This window comes from Sorex araneus, chromosome 7 (genome assembly GCF_027595985.1).
Source record: "Sorex araneus isolate mSorAra2 chromosome 7, mSorAra2.pri, whole genome shotgun sequence".
NCBI classification, from domain to species: domain Eukaryota; kingdom Metazoa; phylum Chordata; class Mammalia; order Eulipotyphla; family Soricidae; genus Sorex; species Sorex araneus.
In genome coordinates, this window is record NC_073308.1 from 29,584,197 (window position 1) to 29,607,105 (window position 22,909).

At 36.0% G+C, this 22,909-nt stretch overlaps 1 protein-coding gene across 2 annotated transcripts in view; it reads right to left on the bottom strand.

Moving 5' to 3' along the window:
• Positions 1–22,909, bottom strand: part of KCNT2 (potassium sodium-activated channel subfamily T member 2) — a 368,079-nt gene that overhangs the window by 143,445 nt on the left and 201,725 nt on the right. For both annotated transcript variants that reach the window (XM_055144870.1, XM_004619919.2), the window contains exon 13: positions 20,081–20,189. In XM_055144870.1, coding sequence (XP_055000845.1) covers positions 20,081–20,189 — 109 coding nt within the window. The remainder of the gene's footprint in view (positions 1–20,080; positions 20,190–22,909) is intronic.

Here is a 22,909-nt window from a genome sequence, read left to right on the forward strand (position 1 = left end):
AATTTAAAAAAATTTATCTGTCCTAGAATTGTTGGATTAGAGGTGAAGTCTGGGCCTTCAAAATGAAGCACTGTTTGGGGACCTGCAACCCCCATCAACCAAATAGGTAATACTATTTCATGTCCAAGATGGGTATCAAGCTTTCTGCATGCTAAAATAAAAATGAGTAAATTTGGATTACTCTTCCTTTCTATTGAAAATATTAGAAAAACATAACAGTATTATTAATTTTTGAAAATTATTCCTTCAGAACTCATTTTAAGTTCTCACCAAAAGTATTCTTCCCTACCAGCTCATAACAGTTCACTAATTACTGAATGTTCAATGTTTTTTTTTCATTTTGGGTCACACCCAGCAATGCACAGGGGTTACTTCTGGCTCTGCAGGCAGGAATTACTCCCGGCAGTGGTTGGGGGATCATATGGGATGCTGGGGATCGAACCCAGGTTGGCTGCGTGCAAGACAAAGGCCTTATCCACAGTACTATGGCTCCGGCCCTATTACTGAATGTTCTTAATTATATTATAACAAATAGCATTTTAATTTTAGCTAAATAATATATACACATATATGTAAGTTATGTGAAATATATATGCATACCTGTTAAAATGAATGACTTTTCTCTTTAAACTAATTAAGTTACTCTTTCCTTACACATGGATGAGCTGCTTGAATAATCACAAATTAAACCGCTACTTCAAATGAAGGACAGACACCTACCACAACCCCCAGCCCGTGAATTCAATTTTAATATTTTCAATCATATATATGTACATATATATTGTATGTGTATATATACACTAATATTTAGCTAAAATAAAATGATTCGTGCGCTAAGTAAAAGGTGTTTTGAAAGATCACTAAATTTATTGATAGTATAAAGCAATGTGATGAATGGAATAAAGGAAATAAATTCAGGTGCTGTAAGAGTGGTCAAAAGAGTAACTCTTGTGTCTGGGGGAATAAATCCAAGCACTTCCAAAGTAGTGGTGCTTAAACTGAGATATTAAGGGCAATTAAGATTATTTTAGTTGATGGTGAAGATAGCAATAGCAATAGAGAGCTTAGAGCAATAGTATTGCTGACCTCTGTTCCTTAATTTTCATTGCTTTTCTTTTTTTTTTTTTAGTATTTTAATTTGGATCACACCCAGTGATGCTCAGGGATTACTCCTGGCTCTGCAGTCAGGAATTATTCCTGGCGATGCTTGGGGGACCATATGAGATGCCAGGGATTGAACCTGGTAGGCTGCAAGGCAAATGCTCTCCTTTGTACAATTGCTCTGGCCCCCTCATTGCTTTCTTTGATGTTTGGGGGCACACCTGGTGGTGGTTAGTTGTGATTCTGTGACTCTTTGGCTTTGTGCTCATGAGACTATTTCAGTGTTGGGGATCAAACTGGGGTTGGCTGTATACAAAGCAAGCACCACAAACTCTGTACTAGCTCTCTGAATAGTAGGGTTTTTTTTTTTTTGTACTCAGAGGTGTTTGGTGGAGATTGGGGACCTATGTGGTACTGGAGATCAAACCTGGGGCTCCCATATGTAAAGCCTGTGCCCCAGCTTTGCTTGCTGCCAACCCGGTTGGATCCCCAGCACCCAAATGGTACTTTGGCAGTGGATCACCAGCACCCAAACAGAACCCTAAGTATTTCCAGGAGTGATCCTTGAGTGTTGCTGAGCCAGGAGGAGGCCCTGAGCACTACCTGGCATGACCCATAGAAAACAAACAAACAAAAAGCTCAAAACCCCAAAACTCCAGTGCTGTAAGTTTAGGGACTTTAAACTTGGATCTTAGCTGAGTCTACGCTAATAAGTAGACATGGGTCCTAGCTCCCAGGGGACTCTGGGCAGCTTTTTTGCCCAAGGGTCTGTTCAGGGCCAGGGACAGTGACACTCATGTCCTGCTTCTGTTTTCTGCCCTGTCACAGGACAGTATTGTGTGGTGGGACTGGGGCTAGATTCAGGGGTCAAGGATCTGTCGTGGTCTCTCCCACCATTTGACCCCTCCCCCCTCAGCTCTCCAGGTTTGGCTTTAGTGGGTCCCACTGTCACTGGTCTGGACAGTGCTGCAGCTCAGTGTTGCCAGTCCCAGGCGTAGAACAAGGGGGCTGCTTGGCCAAGTATCACGAGTGCTCCTCTGAGCACTGCTGGGGAGCTTCCTCCCCCCCCAAAAAAAAAGCAGATAAAAATTCTTGTATGTTTGTCAACACTTTGCTGAGATATTTTCCTTTCTTGTTTGGGGGCAGGGGATTAGGGTCATACCTGGCAGTGCTCAAGGTCTATTCCTGTCTCTGTGCTCAGGAGCGACCCCTTCTGCTCAGGAGACCATATGCAGTACCAGGGATTGAACCTGCGTCAACTGCCTGGAAGGCAGTGCCTTAACTCTTGTTCTCTGGTCTGATTTTTTTCTTTTTTCTTTTTTTTTTTGGCCACATCCCGTGGTGCTCAGGGCTTACTCCTGGCTCTGTACTCAGGATCACTCCTGGTGGATTTGGTGGATCCAGAGGGATACTGGGGATTGAGCCTGCATTGGTCCAAGTGCCCTGCCCTTTGTACTATCTCTCAAGTCCCAAGATATCTCCAGTCTGGATGCTTTTTTTTTCAATATTATTTTAATTATGGACTGGAGCGATGGCACAGCAGGTAAGGCATTTGGCTTGCGTGTGGCCAACCCGAGTTCAATTTCTCCATCCCTCTCAGAGAGTTCAATTTCTCCATCCCTCTACCGAGAGTATCTCGGCCGCAGAGCAGAGCCTGGTAAGCTCCCTGTGGTGTATTCGATATGCCAAAAACAGCAACAACGAGTCTCACAATGGAGACGTTACTGCTGCCTGCTTGAACAAATCAATGAACAACTGGACTATAGTGCTACAGTGAAGGTGGAGATAGTGTGCAGAGATAATTTTCTTTGAAATAGGAGAAGGAGATGTACATTTAATGGATAAAAGAGTTAAAAGATACAAAGACATACATGTTTCAATATTACGAGAAGGGTATCAGTTAATGATTTTGCACATAGACAATACCCTATTTTGCACATAGACACAAAAAGGGAATCCTCCTATAGTACTAGAGAAGTACAAGAAATGCTACATGAAAACAAAATATTTGTAAATTATGGCAGCAAAATTTTTAGAAAATTTTAATGTGCTGACTTCCCAAATATGAAAGTTAAGAGAATAAAAAATTTTTAATTCCAAGTATTAAAGTTAAAGAGAACTTTGCTTTTAAAAAAATCCACATAAATAAAGGTCTCTTTGAGACTTAAATGTAAGTTTATGGTGACATGAATCTGGCCCTTAGAGGAATACTTCCCCCAGAGTTAAAATACCAGGAAAAAGGAAAAAGGGAATTCATCTGCAGAAGATTTTATTATTCATATCTATTTTGTACATACTCTAAACTTCAGATTGGAAAAATAGGACAGATGCTATAATAATCTCAAAACAACAATTTTTATCTTTTTCAAAATGGATAAGAATTCAAAACATGCACTGACATAAATCATGTTTACCTTTCTAATAAAGGAAGATAATATGATTTCCCACTTCTTCTAGGCAATGGAAACCTCTCGCCATACTTATAGACATTATATGTAGTCACTGACAGATGGGTTTAGTATCAACAAACATAATTTTGAATAGTATTGTAAAGGAGTTCTTACCTCACATATTTAGGCATTTAGGGCATACCCTGAATTGTCCACTGTTTACTTTTAAAAGTCCCCCATATGGGGTAAGATGTTTGTCTTGCACATGGCCGACCTGGGTTTGATTCCCAGCATCCCATATGGTTCCCTGAGCACCACCAGGAGTAATTCCTGAGTACAAAGCTAGGAGTCACCCCTGAGCATCCCAGGTGTGACCCGAAAAGCAAAAACATAAAAAAGTCCCCCATAAACAAATAATTTCTCTCCCCTTCAAAATTTCCTTGCTTACAAAATTAAATGAATGAGAGACAGTGACAGACAGAGAGAATGACAGAGAAAAAGAGATAGAGACAGACAGACACAGAGAGACAGACAGACAGGCAGACAGGAACAGGCAAGCAAGCAGGCAGGCAAACAACAGAGATAGAGCCGGAGAGAAGGGTGGATAGATTAATTATAGTATCTACAAAGAAGTTCAATAAAGTAATGCAAACACAACAAAAATTTAGTCTCACCAGGAGAAATATATAATGTATAAAATATATACTTTTTTTCTGAGTTATTTCAGAACAAAATTAAGAATTAATACTAAGTTTCACGTAAGATCTAAAAATGCTCCGGGACTTGCCTTGATCAAATAGCTCTCTTGGGGCTACTAAAACATGAGCTTATTATGCATTCCAGCAAAATCTTAGAAACAATTCACTCTTTTTTAAATTTATAATTTACAGGACCTTTTCCAGGAGCACCTGGTCACCATGGAGTCTAGAGTTTAATGATGAAAAATGAGATTAATTTTATTTAATTAAAAGTTTGGGAGCCACACCCACTACATTCACAGATTACTCTTGGCTCCATGCTCAGGTAAAACTCCTGAAAGTGCTCAGGGGACTAGAGAGAGTCCTGGGGATGGAGCTAGGATTAGTCATATGCAAGACAAGTGTCTTATCTGCTGAACTATCTCTATGGCCATGAGAAGTTAATAGTCAACTGAACAAAATGTTTTGTCTTGCTAAATCCTTGCCAACTATGTGATTCCCAATTTTATACAAAACAGCCTCCATAAATTTTCAATAAGACATTCTCATCACCAGATTCCAAGCAACAAAACTTTGACCTTTAATCTATCCACTAGCCACATACTTCTTTGGCCTGAGAGATAATTCTAGTCTTTACTTAAAATTTTATCTTTAGAAGGGGCTGGAGTGATAGCACATTGGTTAGGGCATTTGCCTTGCATGAGGCCGCCCCAGGTTCTATTCCCAGCAGCCTATATGGTCCCCCGAGCACCGCCAGAAGTAATTCCTGAGTGCATGAGCCAGGAATAACTGCTGTGCATCTCCAGGTTTGACCCAAAAAAGCAAAATAAATAAATAAATAAATTTAGAAAAGAGTAACTTTTGAAACAATAAAATTATTTTTATCATTAGATAAATCTATGGCTAAAGTCGAAGCAAAGAGAAAACTTTATTAAACATTGATTTTGGTAATACAAAAAAGTCAAATTGTCTGAATTGAACCACTTGTTACATTTTAAACTTTGGATAAAGTGGGTCTGGTGGATGACAATGGGTAGAAACTAGACTTTGATAGTAATCATAATCTATTATATTCAATTTGAAACAGCCCTATGTCAGAAACTGTAATCAAAGGGAAGAAAACAAATAAATAACAAGATCAATTAGTTAATAGATTTAACAAAACACATGAAATGTGAGAATAGGCAAACGATAAGAGTTACAAGGAATAAATGATTTCTTACTAGTCTTTAGTTCCCACAGTCTTATTACTATTTAATTATTGCACAACAGACTATACTTAAAATGATTTATGAATGTTCTCACTGTTTCCATTATCACTATACTTGTTCAATCTTTAAGCATCTCACTTGAACATTTTAATAGATTCAAAATTAGTACTTCATAAGATTCTTTTAGTCCTCGCCTCAATGCCATGCCTTTCACTCACAGTTCTTATGTTGTAAAAATTCTATACATTCACCAAAACATTCATTCATTAGTATCACTGCTTCTCCTACAACATTCTAATGTTTTAATTCATTAATTCACAACCATGTAACATAACACCGAGTTCCTAGCCGGTATGCTTCCAGGCAGTGTTCATCAGAGATTCCCAAATTAACTGAATCTACCACACCTTATTCAGAAAGTAAAGTCCCAAAACCTCTCAGTGCTTTCTCTGAAAAACTATCTTGTTTAAATGAACAAATAGAAAATACTTCTCAGTTGCACCTTAGTTGCTTACCTGCACCCCACCCAGATTTTTCCAGTAGCTCCAGAGAGCAGTATTGGTCACTTTGGGAATGTTCAGTTTAGACAGTCATAAAATTAGATTCCATCTCTACCATCTCCACCCACTGACCATCGTACAATCAGTATTATTCTTCTGAGGTCAAAATTGTATTATTAAAAGACTGCAGATTTTTCAAACTAACAATTCCAGAGATGGAATATTATATCATGAAAACACTCTAATAGGTAGGGCAAACTGACTAAATTTACCAAGTAAAATATGGTGATAGTAGATTGTTACTGGAATAATGAGTTTTAACATACATGAAAGAGGCAAGGTTAGGTGAAGTGGATTTTAAGATAACTGAAGCTCTGTGTAGAATAGGCTTCATTGGAATCATTTTTTTTTTTTTTGACCAGAAAAATCAAAGCACACTGGTTTAGTGGTTATTAAAGGGTGAGAGCTAGAGCAAATGAGAAATCTGCCACTTTGCCATAGGAGTAAATAGCTAGTCCATGTTAATTATCTATATACCTCTGTGTCTGCAGGAACAAATTGCTCATAGTCGGATTCAATAAAAGTAATTTTTTTTCCTTCTTGGGTCACACCTGGAAATGCACAGGGGTTACTCCTGGCTCATGCACTCAGGAATTATTCCTGGTGGTGCTCGGGGGAACATATGGGATGCTGGAAATCGAACCAGGGTTGGCTGGATACAAGGCAAATGCCCTAATTGTTGTGCTATCGCTCCAGCCCCTAAATAAAAGTAACTGCTTTACAGAAAAGCTGTTTTGGTATTTAATACACTCATTAAAAATTTTAATACAAAATAACCAGAAAAATAATAAACAAGTTAGAGTATGGGTATTTTGTTAGGAGGTATAAAATTCAAAAATATATTTCTCATATAAATAGCACCAATAGTAATTTTCTAATTTTTATTAAATGTCGCTATTGTTAAAGACAATGATAACATCCTGGAAAGCCATGTGACTTAAACAACATGTAAGAACTCCATTCTGTCCATACTACTGTGATACTGTAGCACTGTTATCCTGTTGTTCATCGATTTGCTCAAGTGGGCACCAGTAATGTCTCCATTGTGAGACTTGTTGTTACTGTTTTTGGCATATTGAATACACCACGGGTAGCTTGCCAGTCTCTGGTGTGCGGGTGGGATAATCTCGATAGCTTGCAGGGCTCTCCGAGAGGGCTGGAGGAATCAAACCCAGGTTGGCCACTTCAGTAAATCTAAAATTACTTTTTAAAATTTCTTGAATTATGTTAGCTTATAGAAATCTTTGAGATAATTTATCTTATAATAGTTCTATGTGGACAGCTATATAACTTCACATATGCATATAGATTATGTTCACACCAAAATCCAGTTTACATACTATACTATAAAGCTGACCCCTCTCTCTGATTTTTATACCTATCATTATCCCCTTTCTATTTAATTTCAATAATTGTAGGACAAAGTAAACTGCAATAAAGGTAAAATTTAATTCAATACTGAATTATCAGGTACATTTAAAAGAGATAATTCGAGGACAATAGACATTTGTATATAAAGAGAATCCAAAGAATTACTTTAATCCTCTTTAGGATGAAAATGTTATTGTTGATATGTAGGAGATTATCGTTCAAGGGCAAAGCATTCTGAAAATTATTTATGTATTTCTGCACAAAGACGATTATATAATTATGGTTGAAAGGTAAAAGCTGTTGGATGCAAATAGAAGGGATACAAAAGTATTCATTGTATAATTTTTAAAATCACACATTTGATTGTATGTGAAATAAGAAAAATAGTGAGAAAATAAATTGTGTCATTGGTGGTGTTGTTATTTTTAGGGGCCACTTCTGACAGTGCTCCCGAGGGCCAGACTTGGTGGTGGCGCTCTGATCCTCAATCTGCATCCAGTCCCAATGCTGACTTTAAAGACTCTCTAATTTGACTCACTTTCAAGATACCTTGTCTTAGGTGGATTCGGATATTCAGCATAAGACAAACATTCAAAAAGAAAATATTTCCATCTAAAAATAGTGATTTTTAAAAATTTTTGGCATCTTATCTTTATAAAGACATAGACATTCAGAGCCTTCTGTTCTTAAGTAGGTTTTAAGAATGAAATTTAAAATGATGTCTCTGTGGGTGTTACATGGGAAATGAAATTATTCAACATAAAAACTCACACCTCACCATTTGGTGAAAGTCAAACCTTGCACATACATATGTTATTTAAAAACAGCTAAGATATCTCCAATATTTATATAACTTGGAACTATTCTCTACTCTTGTTTTGGGGTAAAGGAAAGTAAGGTATTAGAATTCTGGTGTTCCAGTAAAAAAACTAAACTGAGACAAGATAGCTATACTCTGACAAGATATACATCATATTTTTGTCATATAATTTCTCAAAATATTAAAGCATTTTACATATTGTTTTTATAATATTTTTATAATTTTATTCCATACCACTGTCTGTAGCACTGTCCTCCTGTTATTCATTGATTTGCTTGAGCAGGCACCAATAAATAATGCCTCCATTCTGATACTTGTTGTTAATATGTTTGGCATATCGAATATGCCACAGCTAGCTTGCCAGGCTCTGCAGTTCAGGAGGGATACTCTTGGTAGCTTTCTGGGCTCTCCAAGAGGATTGGAGGAATCAAACCTGGGTCAGTCGCGTGCAACTACCCACTATACAATAATATCAGTAACACTGCTATAAGGTATTTATATCTACTTATACTTATAAATTTAATTACAATTGGAATATTTTTAAATTCTCCAAACTGACTCCTACTGTTCTAGAATGATTCATTCTTCTCAGCATGTTTCAATTGTGAGGCAGAAAGTGTTTCATTCAGTTAGCATTTCACTAGGTAGTATGACTCCTTCTTTCATTCATGAACTGTAATTCAAATTCTGTTTGAAATTAAAATTCTTAGGAAATATATTCAAACATGAAAAATAAAATTCAAAAGAACTGACAAATTCATTTGTAACTTTACTTTTACATTCTTTACTCCCATTGACTGGTGGAAATTTACCTATTTAATTTTGATATCTCCTTATATCAGTTAAAGTAACATTGGATTTTTATTTAAGAGGATCTAATTGTTGAAAAAGAAAGGAGGGAGTAGAATAGTTATAGATGGCATAGCACTGTACCCTAACCACATAGTTGGTTAAGATAAAGTGTTGATCTGAATTTAGCAATTAATATACTCGTCTAACACAGAATTCAATTTCCTATTGATTTTCTGAGTAATTTCATCTACTAGGAGACAAACAGCAAACATCTTTTAGATTCAGTTCATTAACTGGAGAACCTTTAAATCTCCAAGTTATTTAAGGGTTTTAATAAATTATTCCTCCTATTAAATTACATATTTTATTTTTTGTCTTTCTGTTTTGCCTTTGTAATATTTTGTCACACGATTCTAACTGTATAAATCAGTTACATACTTTCTAACTTTATAAATCAGAAATACAATAATAAATTATCATTTTCAGAATTATAAAAAATATGTATTTATTACTAGCTAAAATGATATGGAAATGCTTCTGAAAAATAACAAAACCTTTTGTTATTTACACATATATATATATTATACACACATTATATATATTGTACACACACACATACTACTCGGAATGCCCAGAAAGCTACAGAGAGTATCCTGCCAGCAGGGGCAGAGCCTGGCAAGCTACCTGTGGTGTACTCAATATGCCCAAAACAGTAATGAAGGTCTCATTCACCTGACCCTGAAAGAGCCTCCAATTGTTGGGAAAGATGAGTAAGGAGAGGATGCTAAAATCTCAGGGCTGGGAGGAATACAGATGTTACTGGTGCCCGCTCAAGTTAATCGATGAACAATGAAATGACAGTAATACAGTGAATTTCTATACAATAAAATAATGTGTGTTTGCATCTAGTTCGACAAATTTGAGGCTAAGAAACATGTTTGAAAACTGAACTATTATATAGAATATGAACTCCTATATTAAATTGAACAAGTGATTATCATGGTTTCATACTAAAGGGAGACAATTTATAAGAAGTCAAAATAGGGACGCATAATATTCTTTCCCATGTGTTTTCAGATCAGATATTTAACCTTAGAGAGGTTTAACTAGAATTGCTAGTTTCAGAGGAAGTTGACAGAAAACAAGATGTTATAAAACGATAATTTCATATTAGTCATAGCTATGAAACACTAGCTTTACTTCTATGTTTCAGTACCAATTGTCATATCTAAAAAAAGAAAAATATTGATAAAAGTTCTTCACTGGTGGAAATTTAACATCACCTAAGGTACATTATCACTCAATAACTGAACTACAGGAGCTGACAAAAAATAATCCATCAGAAAAAGTTTTTTAGAAATATACAGAGTGGACTGTGTTGGGTGGGAGATGCAGGGGATGACTTAGAAGACAGAAGACATGTGTTACATGTGGGAATCTGGCTTTGACACAAGGGACGACGTGGTCCCTGTGGTCTAGTAAGCACCAGTGGGAGCAAACCCAAGAACTGAACTGGGAGGACTCTCCAAGCACCAAACACCACATGCTGGTGTGATCCCAAAGTAAAAACAACAACAACTAAACTAATGCTGTATAAATGACAGCCTTCTATATTGGCATGAGGAAACTAGTGCATTTAGGCAACAGGTGTATGCACAAAGTGGCAATTACGGCCTAAAAAAAAATCCAGGAAATCTGAAGAGCAGTAAGTTTATAGTGGGAACATGCAAAGACCTAAGACTCAAACAGCAAAACAAAAAAGGAATATTTTTAAATTCTGTGTAAGGTTAACCTTAGATGGGAGGTAGAACCTAAGGTTATGTCAATGCATAAGCTTGAGATATTCAAGAAGTGGAACCTATTGACCGGACAAATTACTGACGGGAAGAATGACTGGAAGATTATGGCTTGCCTTTTAAGTGAAAATCTAGAAAGGAGAGAATAAAAGATTTCAGGTCAGGAAAAATCATTGATATTTCTAGATATCTTAATTCTAAAATATCTTTGAGAAAGATTCTAGATATGTACTATGTACATCCTAAACCAGAGGTCACAATGGACAAGAGGGAAAGATTTACACAGGATCTTACAAATCAACGAAATCTCCTACAGCAACAATATGTGAAAGGAAAATTTCTTCTGTTTGTTTCTGGGCCATACCCAGCAGTGCTCAGGGCTTACTCCTGGCTTTGCACTAAGGGTTCATACTTGGTGGAACTCAGGGGACCATATGGGATCCAGGGGATTGAATCTGAGCTGGCCACATGCCAGGCAAGCGCCTTAACCACTGTTCTCTCTCTCTCTCTCTCTCTCTCTCTCTCTCTCTCTCACACACACACACACACACACACACCTTTCCTTTTAACTTTTATAGGGAGTTAAGACGCCTTTGAATTTCTATATGAAAATATGAATTATTTTATTACTGCCTATTTCTTATTTCTTTCACTTGCTTTTGTATCTTTACAGTTAGTTGTCCTTGGCATCTCCATGCAAATACTCAGTAAAAGTGATTAAGTTATGTGTTTGATTCTAGCAACCTTAAAAATTAAATTTGTAATCACTGGATTGTTTTGTTTTCTTTGAAGGACCACAGTAGGTGGTCCTCAAGCTCAATCCTTGATCTGTGCTCAAGGATCACTCTTGTCCCTTCTCGGGGGAACATACATGGAGCCAGGAATAGAATCAAGATTTGCAAGGCAAGCAAATGCCTTAATCCCTATAATGTTTCTCCAGTCCCCAATTTTTTTTTTTTTGCATAGGTGGTGTTGTTTACATTGTTTTTTAGATTATTGGTCATAGGTTAAAAAGTTTTTGTGTTTTTTAAAAACTTTTTTCCTTTTTAAAATTTTTTGAATGAATATTAGTGTTCTCTTCAGTTTGTCTCTCTTTTTGTTTTTGTTTTTTGTTTTGGGGCCAAACCCAAGAGTGCTCAGGCTTATTCCTGGCTCCACACTAGGGATAACTCCTTAGGGCTCAGGAAACCTAACGGGGTGCCAGGGATTGGACCTGGGTCACTCGTGTGCAGCAAAAGGTTTACCCACTGTCCTATCTCTTCAGTCCCCAATTTACTTCTTTTATTTCCATTAAATGATGATATTTTCTCCTTGTTCAATAATCTATGTTTGAAAGGTTCTTTTTTGGGGGGCGGGGGGAGGGGGCAAAAGATTCTTACAAAACATTATAGACAACAGCATGAAAAGAAAATCTTATACTTGAAAATTCATCTCTACAATGTACACCACTGGAAGGAAATATGGTACCAAGAAAAATCTCAAATTTCCAAATAAAGACACTGCTAAGATCTGTGTATTTATCTATAATTTAACAAGCAACCTAGAACCTACCTAATGCAAAAGTAAACTTAAAAAATAATTGAGATTCCACACCCATGAGCATCCTCTACCCAGTGTGATTTATAATACAGTTTATGTTTACTCATGCACAGGATTCCAACACCATACCCATCAGCAGTGTACCCACCTGTCCCCCACAAAGCCCCCAAATGCTCCTTCCTTTCAAACAGCCCCTGGCCCAGATCAACAACAACATCAACTAAGTGGTGTGGATCAATTTCCCCATTGTGTCACCGTTGGTGGTCCCTTGTTGCTTCCTCTTAGTGTGTCTTGAAATCCCATATATAAGATCATTCTGTAGCTATTTCTTTCCTTCTCACTTCACTCAGCATAATATCCTCTAGTTCTATCTGAGTTGCTGCAAATTGCATAATTCTGTTCTTTCTTAGAGCTCCATAATATTCTATTGTATATTTATATACCATAACATTTTGATCCAATCATAAATAGTTGGGCATTTTGGATTGTTTACATATCTTGGCTACTGTACTGTGTGGAGACAAAATTAGGTATGCATATATTCTTTGAAAATTAATGTTTATGCGGTTTGGGGATATATGCCATGAAGTAGCATTGCTAGTTCGTATAGGAGTTCTACTGCTGTTTTTGGAGAGATTCCTATATTGTTTTCCATAAAAGTTAAATCAGACAACATTCTCACCGACAGTAGATTGGTTCCTCTCTCACTACAAACCCACCAACGCTGGGTGTTTCCAGAACTTTTTGATATGTGCTACTCTCACTGTTGCGGGTTGGGGTATCGATGCTGTTATACACTGCATCACCTTAAGATAATTTTTTAAGTGGCTGGAGCAATAGCACAGGGGGTAGGGCATTTGCCTTGCATGCAGCTGACTCAGGTTTGATTCCCAGCATTCCATATGTCCCCTGAGCATCGCCAGGAGTAATTCCTGAGTGCAGAGCCAGGAGTAACCCCTATGCATTGCCAGGTGAGACTTAAAAAGCAAAAAAATAGTAATAATAATTATAATTTTTAAATCAATTTTATTATGCCTGTTGACCACCAATGCTTTCTTTAGAATATTTTTCACTTGAAAATGTGTTATGTTAGAAATGCATTACTTATTTTATTTTGCTAATATACTTTTATCAACTACATTGATCAATTATTTTGCTTTCTACTGATCATCCCTCATACAACTATTAACACATTTTCTATCAAGGTTATGTTAGTTCATAAAATGAGTCGGGCTGTCTCTTTCAATTATTGGAAAATGTCTGCAATGTGAGAATTGGTGGAGCATGAATGCCTATAAGTTGTATATAAAACAGGATATTGTCAATTATTTTTTTCTCAGAAACAATGGCAATGCAGGTTTGTTAGAAATATGAGAAATGCACTTAAGACTGACAATAATCACCAAATTGATTATCAACAATTACTGGTGTTCTGCTTATATTTTAATTTTTTATAACTGTGTAAAAACTGTGATTGTTGTTTCTCTTATTATCCTTATTTTTCATATTGAAGAAGTCAAGTTAAAAGTTAGTAAGAAGGCCACTGAGATGTGATCCTGGGGGCTGCACATGTGTGGCCTCTCCGAAGCTGCACAAGCATGACTCCAGAGGCCAGCTAAACTACTTTTAGTATGGGCAGCTCCTTGCAGAATGTCTCCAGACTGAGAAGTAAGCCTCGGCCCCATGCCTGCCAAGGAGGGGAAAGGTATTTCTTTCTCTTGCCATTTTCCTTGCCGGGGCTGAAGGGTGTGGCAACCGCTATATTATGAGGACCGCAGATGAGAGTTACAAGCTTGCAATGACCAATATCTGGAAGAAATTTCCCTGGACTTAGTTGCTAAAATACAGAAATCCAAAACCACTCGGTGACCTGATATCTCTTCACAACAGTTCTGACTCTAGTGGGGAACTCCTAACAATAATAGTGAGGATTTTGTTGAAATATTGAATGTAACCAAAGTAAAGAGAAAGTAAAGCGAAATTTATTAGTTGGGGGGGGATGGGAGGTATACTGGGTTTTTGGTGGTTTTTTTTTTGGTGGTGGAAATGGGCACTGGCGAAGGGATGGTTGTTTCAGCATTGTATAACTGGGACTTAAACCTGAAAGCATTATAATTTTCCACTTGGTGATTCAATAAAATGAAAAAAAAAAGTTAGTAAGAAGCCTGAGACACACAGTTAATATGTAAAAGAGTGATGAGACTGGGAACAGTCTCATTCAAGAATCAATTTATTGCACAAAGTAAATTTATTTTTAGAAAGGTAAATTAATGAATATAAACTTCCTATAAGCTAATCTGTTTACTTTCTTCTTTTTAAAAATGAATAAATAAATTTTATTGAATCACCATGAGATAGTTACAAGCTTTCATGTTTGGGTTACAATCTCACAATGATCAAACACCCATCCCTCTACCAGTGCACATTCCCCACCACCAATATCTCGGGTATACCCCCCCCTTTCCCACCATCCCCCTGCCTCTGTGGCAGACAATATTCCCCATACTCTCTCTCTAATTTTGGGCATAATAGCTTGCAACACAGACACTGAGAGGTCATCATGTTTGGTCCATTATCTACTTTCGGCATGCATCTCCCATGACCCCTGGTTCCTATAGCCATCATTTTTTTTGTGATCCCTTCTCTATTCCATCTGCCTTTTCCCCTCCGCTCATGAAGCAGGCTTCCAGCTATGAGGAAATCCCCCTGGCCTTTGTATCTATGGTCCTTGGTTGTCAGCCTCATGTGATGTGATGCTACGCTACACTCCACAAATAATTGCAGTCCCAAACATGGAGTGTTTACTTTCTTCTTAGGAAATTTGTGATTACTGGAAAAAATAACCAAATTACCTATAAAGTATATTTTTACTTTCCTTGAATCTCTAAAATATATAGTATAATTGGATTTATATTTAGGCATCTTTCATTGTATCACTTTACTAAAGATTTCATTATTTCTGTATATATCTAAGCTTACTATTTTTACTTCCCTTCTCTGGTGATGTGAGTAAGAGTATATCTTCTCTATTACTGAAACTGTGTCCATATGGAGTTTCCTTCTGTAAATCTGACCAAACTGTAAAAGACTATTTTAAGTAAAATTATTTATATAGTAATTCATTCAACTAATAGAGTACCAAGTAAAGATTTACTTTAATGAAGGCCTATGTCATTTCATTGGAGGGAAATAACATAAATGATGAGTAATATATTTTTATAAAGTAATTTTGCAACATTGTTTTTGCTTTAAAATATTTTAGATAGTAATAAATTTAATGTTCAAGTGTCACCTTTTCATCTTTTAAAATCATGAATTTAGCACTGAGCACCAGTGGTTGTGACACCCAAACAAACAAACAATAAATAAATAAATAAAATTTTAAAATGAAATCATGCTTAAATATGTATGCTTGAATATATATCAATGTAATACTCAAGTTAGGAACTAAAGTAGCTTTTAAATGAAAATTAAAATGTTTCACATTAGTAATGATAATTAATATAGCTAATTCTAGACTATGCATTAAAAAATCCATGTGTATATTTTGAGTTTACCCCAAACATGGGCTGGAGTGATAGCGCAGCGGGTAGGGCATTTGCCTTGCATGCGGCTGACCCAGGTTTGATTCCTCCGCCACTCTCTGAGAGCCCGGCAAGCTACAGAGAGTACCTTGCCCCCATGGTGAGCTACCCGTGGTGTATTTGATATGCCAAAAACAGTAACAATAAGACATTACTGGTGCCCGCTCAAGCAAATCGATGAATAACGGGATGACAGTGATACTGACAGTGACAGTGACTCCAAACATACTACTAATACCCTTCTACTGACTGGAAGTCTCACTAATAACATAAATAATTTTTGAAACTACATTAGCCATCTACTGCACTCTTACAATAAACTAAAGAAAATATTACGATAACCACAAAAAAGGAGAAAATACACGTAAAGTACTATAACCAAGGATACCACAAATTTGTGTATCTACTTTAAAAATTAATTTTACTATTCTGACATAACATGGTTCACAACCATGTTAATGTTTATGCTTGAAGTATACCATGTTATTTACATATACCACAACCATGTGCCAAAAAACTTTCAACATTGGGGCTGGAACAATAGCACAGAGGGGTAAGGCATTTGCCTTGCACGTGGCCGACCTGGGTTCGATTTCCTGCATCCCATATGGTCCCCTGAGCACCTCCAGGAGTAATTCCTGAGTGTATGAGCCAGGAGTAACCCCTGTGCATCGCTGGGTGTGACCCAAAAAGCCAAAAAAATTAAAAACACCAAAATATTTCAGCATTATTCCATGTCAATTCAAGTCTGCCCCCTTCCTTCAATATAAGAAAGTCTGTGTTCAAGTGAACCTGTTTCAACACATGTTCTCCAAGGATAAACTGTACTCATGTAGGTATAAGCATAAGACAACACAAATATCAAGTGAATATCATTTAAGTCTGAAGCAATAATTAATTTCTGACAATGTTATTAGTTGGCTGTTGTTATATGACTAATAACCCTAACATATGGTGACTGAAAATAAAACCACATCATTTAATTTCTCAAAATTATGTGAATTTGGGACAGTGTAGAGGAGTTCAGACTCATACTCCACATGTGGCTGACTCCAATTTTTTTCCTCGAGGGTTCCACACATTGCTGGAGGTGAACACTGGGTGGCTGGGTAATCCCCAGAACCACAGAACCCAAGCATGATAGCATTCCCGGGCCCTGACACTGAACCAGGGTAGCAGACACTGACCAGTAGTGAGTGCCTGGACCAATTTGGAGACCTGCCCTCCCTGCAAAATATTTGTTGGCCAACATAATCTTTTGTGCTTGCTTGCAGGAAAGCTGGAATAGATAGATGCAGGTGACATGCCTTATTTTCTGACACTTTTTACCTTGGAGAAGTCATGTAGGGATTTCTCATAAATAGTCTGTAGGTAATATTACAATGAAGAAGAGAGAAGGTTCATTGATTTTTAAAGTTTAGATTCTAAAATCTTACAATATGAATTTCATTACATTCTATTGGTCAAAAGAAGTCACCCAACATATTCCAAGGGTGGGGAACTAGATTTCACGTTTTTATAGAATAACCTATAAAGGAACATCACAAACACACACACACACACATACACACATACATATGGTTATGTAGAGACAATTATTTTAACAATTTACTATACAAACTAAATGACAGCTCAATGAATTGCCTTTTGAGACGTAAAATGCACACTCTCTCTAACCTCATGCAGAGATTTAAAATGTATTATACTAGTTTGAGAGTCTCATATATCACCACAAACTGTGCTATATGGCATTTTAATGAAACCTGGAAGCTTTCATCTTTTCATAATATAAGAAGAGCTCCTTTGAGATGTTTTCATTTCAGGCATAAAAAAGAATATGAACATTATTAAAAGGAATTTCAGCAGATGTCATAAATAAGATATATTAAGATAAGCTGTTGGTATAAAATATTTAAGTATTTCTTTCTTTTAAAAGGTCTATCAGTATAATAACAAAAAGAACATGAGAAAGATTTCAAGTAAATAGTTTGCAATTTTTTTTGTCAGTGGACTCTTTCAGTGTACTAAATCTATTGAAGTACATCAGACATATCAGCGGCTTGCTAAAAGGGAAAAAATATTTCTTAATTTTATTTATTTATTTATTTATTTAGCTTTTTTGGGTCACACCCAGCAATGCACAGGGGTTACTCCTGGCTCTGCACTCAGGAATTACTCCTGGCGGTACTCAGGGGACCATATGGGATGCTGGGAATCGAAACCGGGTCAGCCGCGTGCAAGGCAAACACCCTACCCGCTGTGTTATTGCTCCAGCCCCATATTTCTTAATTTTAATTGGGAGTGGGGTACTGGGCCTCAGACATCTGGGTGCAGGGCTTACTTCTGGCTCTGTGCTCAGGGATCACTCCATGCAGTTCTTGGGAGGTCATATGTGGTGTTCAAGATAGATTGAAGGGTTGACAGCATGCAAGGGAAGTTCCATAGCCTTTTTTGTAATTTTCTGGACCCAAGAACTAAAGTATATGTTAAATCTTAGGTTAACACATTAAAAATGATTTTCCTATACTATCTAGTTCTAAGATCCACCTTCACTATTCATTATTGAACACGTAATACTTTGTACACATCATTTATTTAACTGCTAACTCAAAACAACTCAAAACACTGCATAAGAGATATAACATGCTCTGAAAATTAACAGGAAAGGAATTTAGAGCTTAGAAAGTTAAATCATTAATGGGAGTGGTCAAACTGAAGTCAGTGTTGGAAGCCTTGGCTTGGATTTTTTGTTTGCTTGCCTGTTTTGATCTTGTGACTCTGTATTTGAAGACCGTGGAATTCCCGGGCCAAACCAGGGTTGTCATCATGCAAGACTTAACTATGTTTCTATTCCTCTGACAGTATGCCTGTTTTTTTGTGTCATTGCTGACTTCCTAACTTTTTTGTTATGAGCTGTTATCAGCAGCCAAAATTTCTGATAAAAGATACCACTTGCTAAATTATAAGTTTGGAGGAATAACAGGCATATCGTCAATGCTAATTTCTAAAGTAACAGGGAGTAGAAGTGGTATGTTCCATGAATGTTTCCTTTTAAATTCAAAAAGTTGTTTGAAAAATGAGTTATGTCAGTTTTCCTCTCAATTTAAGAAACAAGCATAACAAAAGCCATAGTAGCTCAAATCACTTAAATCAGAATGTGTGATTAGAATTTTTAAAATATTTTTACAAAACTAATAAAGATCAGCTAGAGTTGTCATTACTCTATTTCTTGATATATCTATAAATAATGATGTTAATAGAAAACTAGAAGATAAAAAGCAAGTTAAATAAAAATAGTAAAAATTTTATAATTATTTTAATATTTGAGTCTAACTCTTAATTAAACATAACAGTAAAAGTGTACATTTAAAAACACATTTTCTAAAGGAAATATACTTTGTTAAAATTTAACAGTTAACATAGATTACATTTCAATGATTCTTGAAGCTTTATATTGGGAGAAAACAATATAAAAAACAAAGTTATTATATTTGAAAAAATATATATAAATTAATGTCTAGATCGAAATCAATTTCTACAAAAGCATTTAAGAAAAACAAAGAAAAGAGCATTAAGAAGAACAAGGTATTACTTTACTGATCAATTTCATAACAGTTTAAAACATAATCTCTTGTGAATAATTTGAAAAGATTATCTTTATGAGAAAAAGAAAAAGATCACATTTATATTTTTCTTGTTTTCAAAACCTACCCCTAAATTAAACCTATTTAAAACACTTGGATACATTTACCATGTTGTTTTACTGCATACTTTATATGGGGTTTATTTATTTTGAATTAAATAACTTTATTTAGGAAACATGAGAGTTGAGAGCACAACGAAGAGAGTCCAATAAAGTAAAAGAAGAGAAATTATGTGCCCAGGACTGGAATGTAGGCAATTCAAGAATGGGGTATTAGTTAATATGCACTTTAGACAATCAGCAAAGCATTATTTATCACTGTGCAGACATAAGTATAAGTTAATATACATACAGTATTTAAGTCCTGTGCCTATAAAGTGCATGAGATTAGTACTGCTTATATATTTTAGCTTACTAAATTACCAGTAATTTCATTTGCTAAGATCACCATATTATATTTTTCAGTTCTATAGATTTAGTAACATGTAATTAAGTTGACACTTAATTCAGAGACATACCACTTATAATCATAATGGTTTTTTGAGGCATAGTATCTCATCCCAGATTAAACTTACCAGCAAATTTGATATGGAATTTATTTTCAGGCTTTAATATCTGAACATACAAAGGGCAATTTGGAGCAAAATCTTTTACTGCCCATGCTCTCAAAATTGTTTGGTGGTCCTGAAATGAAAGAAAATCACAATACCAGAAATAAATTAGAAATATATAAAATTTAAGTAGACATCATTGGAGTGCAAAATGGTCATATACAAGTTTTTTTATATTAAACACACAAAATAGTTCATTGTGAGGCTTACCTTTAAAGGCATTTACTACTTCTACAAAAGATAACAAAATGCTGTTCATTCAATGCTAATTATCAGCATGAAGAAAAACAGCTATAGGTTAAGGAATATGTCTTCTGATAACTTTAAAAATAATTTGCCAATTAAATTGAAATGGTCAGAAGATCTCAGAAATGTAACAGAAACCAACAGTTTCCTAGTATGACAAATAGCTATCTGCACTAAGCTTGTAATAACTGTTACCATTTAAACATGGTAATAATAGTTTCCTTAAAAAATGGTCTTAATTATTTTAATATTTTCCTGAATATTGGTAAAGCCAAAATGACTATAATGCATCTATAAGTACAGAGTATTTTACAATTTTATATAGCTGTATCAGAGGTTTGATCTGTTTTGTGTTAAATGAATCAATAATTTCTAGATAGTAAAAAGTAATATGAGAAAGTTTTTAAATGATGCTAAAGTTTAGAATGGAAATGGAAAAGCCTAGTTAATATGATATATAATATATAATGCCACTCCACAAAACACCTAAATAGCTGAATAAATGAAACAATTATTAGCAAAATAGACCACAATAAACAAACACATTTTAATCTAGTGAACAAAAGCATGTTCTAAGATAGCATTGCTATAAAGCAGCTAGTAACCGTTTTGTGGCTCTAAAATTTACATCAACTATAATGATCTAAACTCAGTTTCCTAGTTACATTAGGCACATTACAAGTGTTCAGTGTCACATGTAACTCAACACTATAATGAAAATTGTAGATGTTTACATCATTACAGTAAGTTCTATTTTACAAAGCTGTTAGGGGAAATAAGAAAAATGATTAAACCATACAGACAGATATTAGCCACTGTTTGTAAAAAGGTCAAAAGAAACTGCTGTTGAATGTTGGTAACTTTAAGTTCCCTTGGAAGTTAATGAATAGTAATACCAGAATTCCTAAAAAGGATAATGTCTGTCTACCAGAAAACCAACCAAAACATGAAAATAATTCTATAAATGGATAAACATGGAGAGTATCATGCTAAGTGAAATGAGTCAGAAAGAGAGGGACAGATAAAGAAGGACTGCACTCATTTTTAGAGTACAGAATAACATCACATGAGGCTGACACCCAAGAACAGTAGACACAAGGGCCAGGGGGATTGCCCCATAGCTGGAAGACTGCTTCATGAGTGGAGGGGAGAAGGCACATGGAACAGAGAAGGGATCACTAAGAAAATGATGGCTGGAGGAACCAGCAGATATGGAAGATGCATGCTGAAAGTAGATAATGGATCAAACATGATGACCCCTCAGTGTCTGTGTTGCAAGCCATAATGCCCAAAAGTGGAGAGAGAGTATGGGGAATATTGTCTGCCATGGAGGCAGGGGGAGGGTGGGAAAGGTATACGCAGGATACTGGTGGTGGGGAATGTGCACTGGTGGAGGTATGGGTGTTTGATCATTGTGAGATTGTAACCCAAATATGAAAGTTTGTAACTATCTCACAGTTATTCAATAATTTTTTTAAAAAATAATAAAAACAATTTCAAAAAAGAAAAGAAGTCTAATAAGATTAAATGTTTAAATTTATGTGTTATATTTAATGAGGCATGGGATGTCCAAGTACTTGGTTAAAAATGATTTTGGACAAATGGCATTCTCCGGAAAAAGAAAAGGAAGAGAACAGAAATCAAACTTTTGTGTAAAAACTTGCAAATTAGAAATTGGAAAGACACTACAAGTGATAGAACACATATACAACAAGCCCCGGGTTCTGAGTTTCATCTCCTCTATGACTCCCTTTAGCACCGCTGGGTCCAGTCTTGGTGGTGTCTGAGCTATATGCCTTTAACGGATTCTAGAGGTAGAACAAAACTTGCACATTGGCCTCCCCTAAGCCATGTTTGGTGCAGAAATAAAACAGTCTCAATAGGATATGAATCGCTCACAACTGCTAGAGTGGTAGTTTCCATTTTGAGTCAAACCAGTATATGCCTGCTTGCTGAAGTGAGTGCATCAACAGTCTTTTGTGAATACAATAGAATCCAAGAGGACACAACTTAACACAGTACCCAGAATGCATTGCAACATCACTCTATACAGGAAACATCAGGAAATGTAACCTATTTTCACAGTAAAGAAACAAAGCAATATCCAGTAGATGTTAGCTTCTATCAGAGGGTCCCAGGTTTATATAACCAACCACACCCTTTTCAGGAAAAAAAAAAAAAAGCACCTGCTGCCCCATGGTAGGGGTGAAGGGAGGCAAATCTACCTTCTTTAAGAGAAAAAAACAGAAAGCTTCCCCAATTCCATCTAAAGCTACTACTTTCCACTTTTCTCAAACCATTCTAGTGCTCATCACTCCCACTCCAGTAGTGCACATCCGGGAAACACTAGACAACTCATCTGGATATTCAACTATCAGACTGGAACTTAAAACAGCTCCCATAATTCTGAAAATGACTTAAGCAAAAAGCACGCTGATAATGAAGAAAACCTGGGCAACAGGAGACATTTTCAATTCATCATCTAAAATATTTTAGAACACGCTATATTTTTTTAAACTAAACATCTGAGCAATACTCACTTTATGG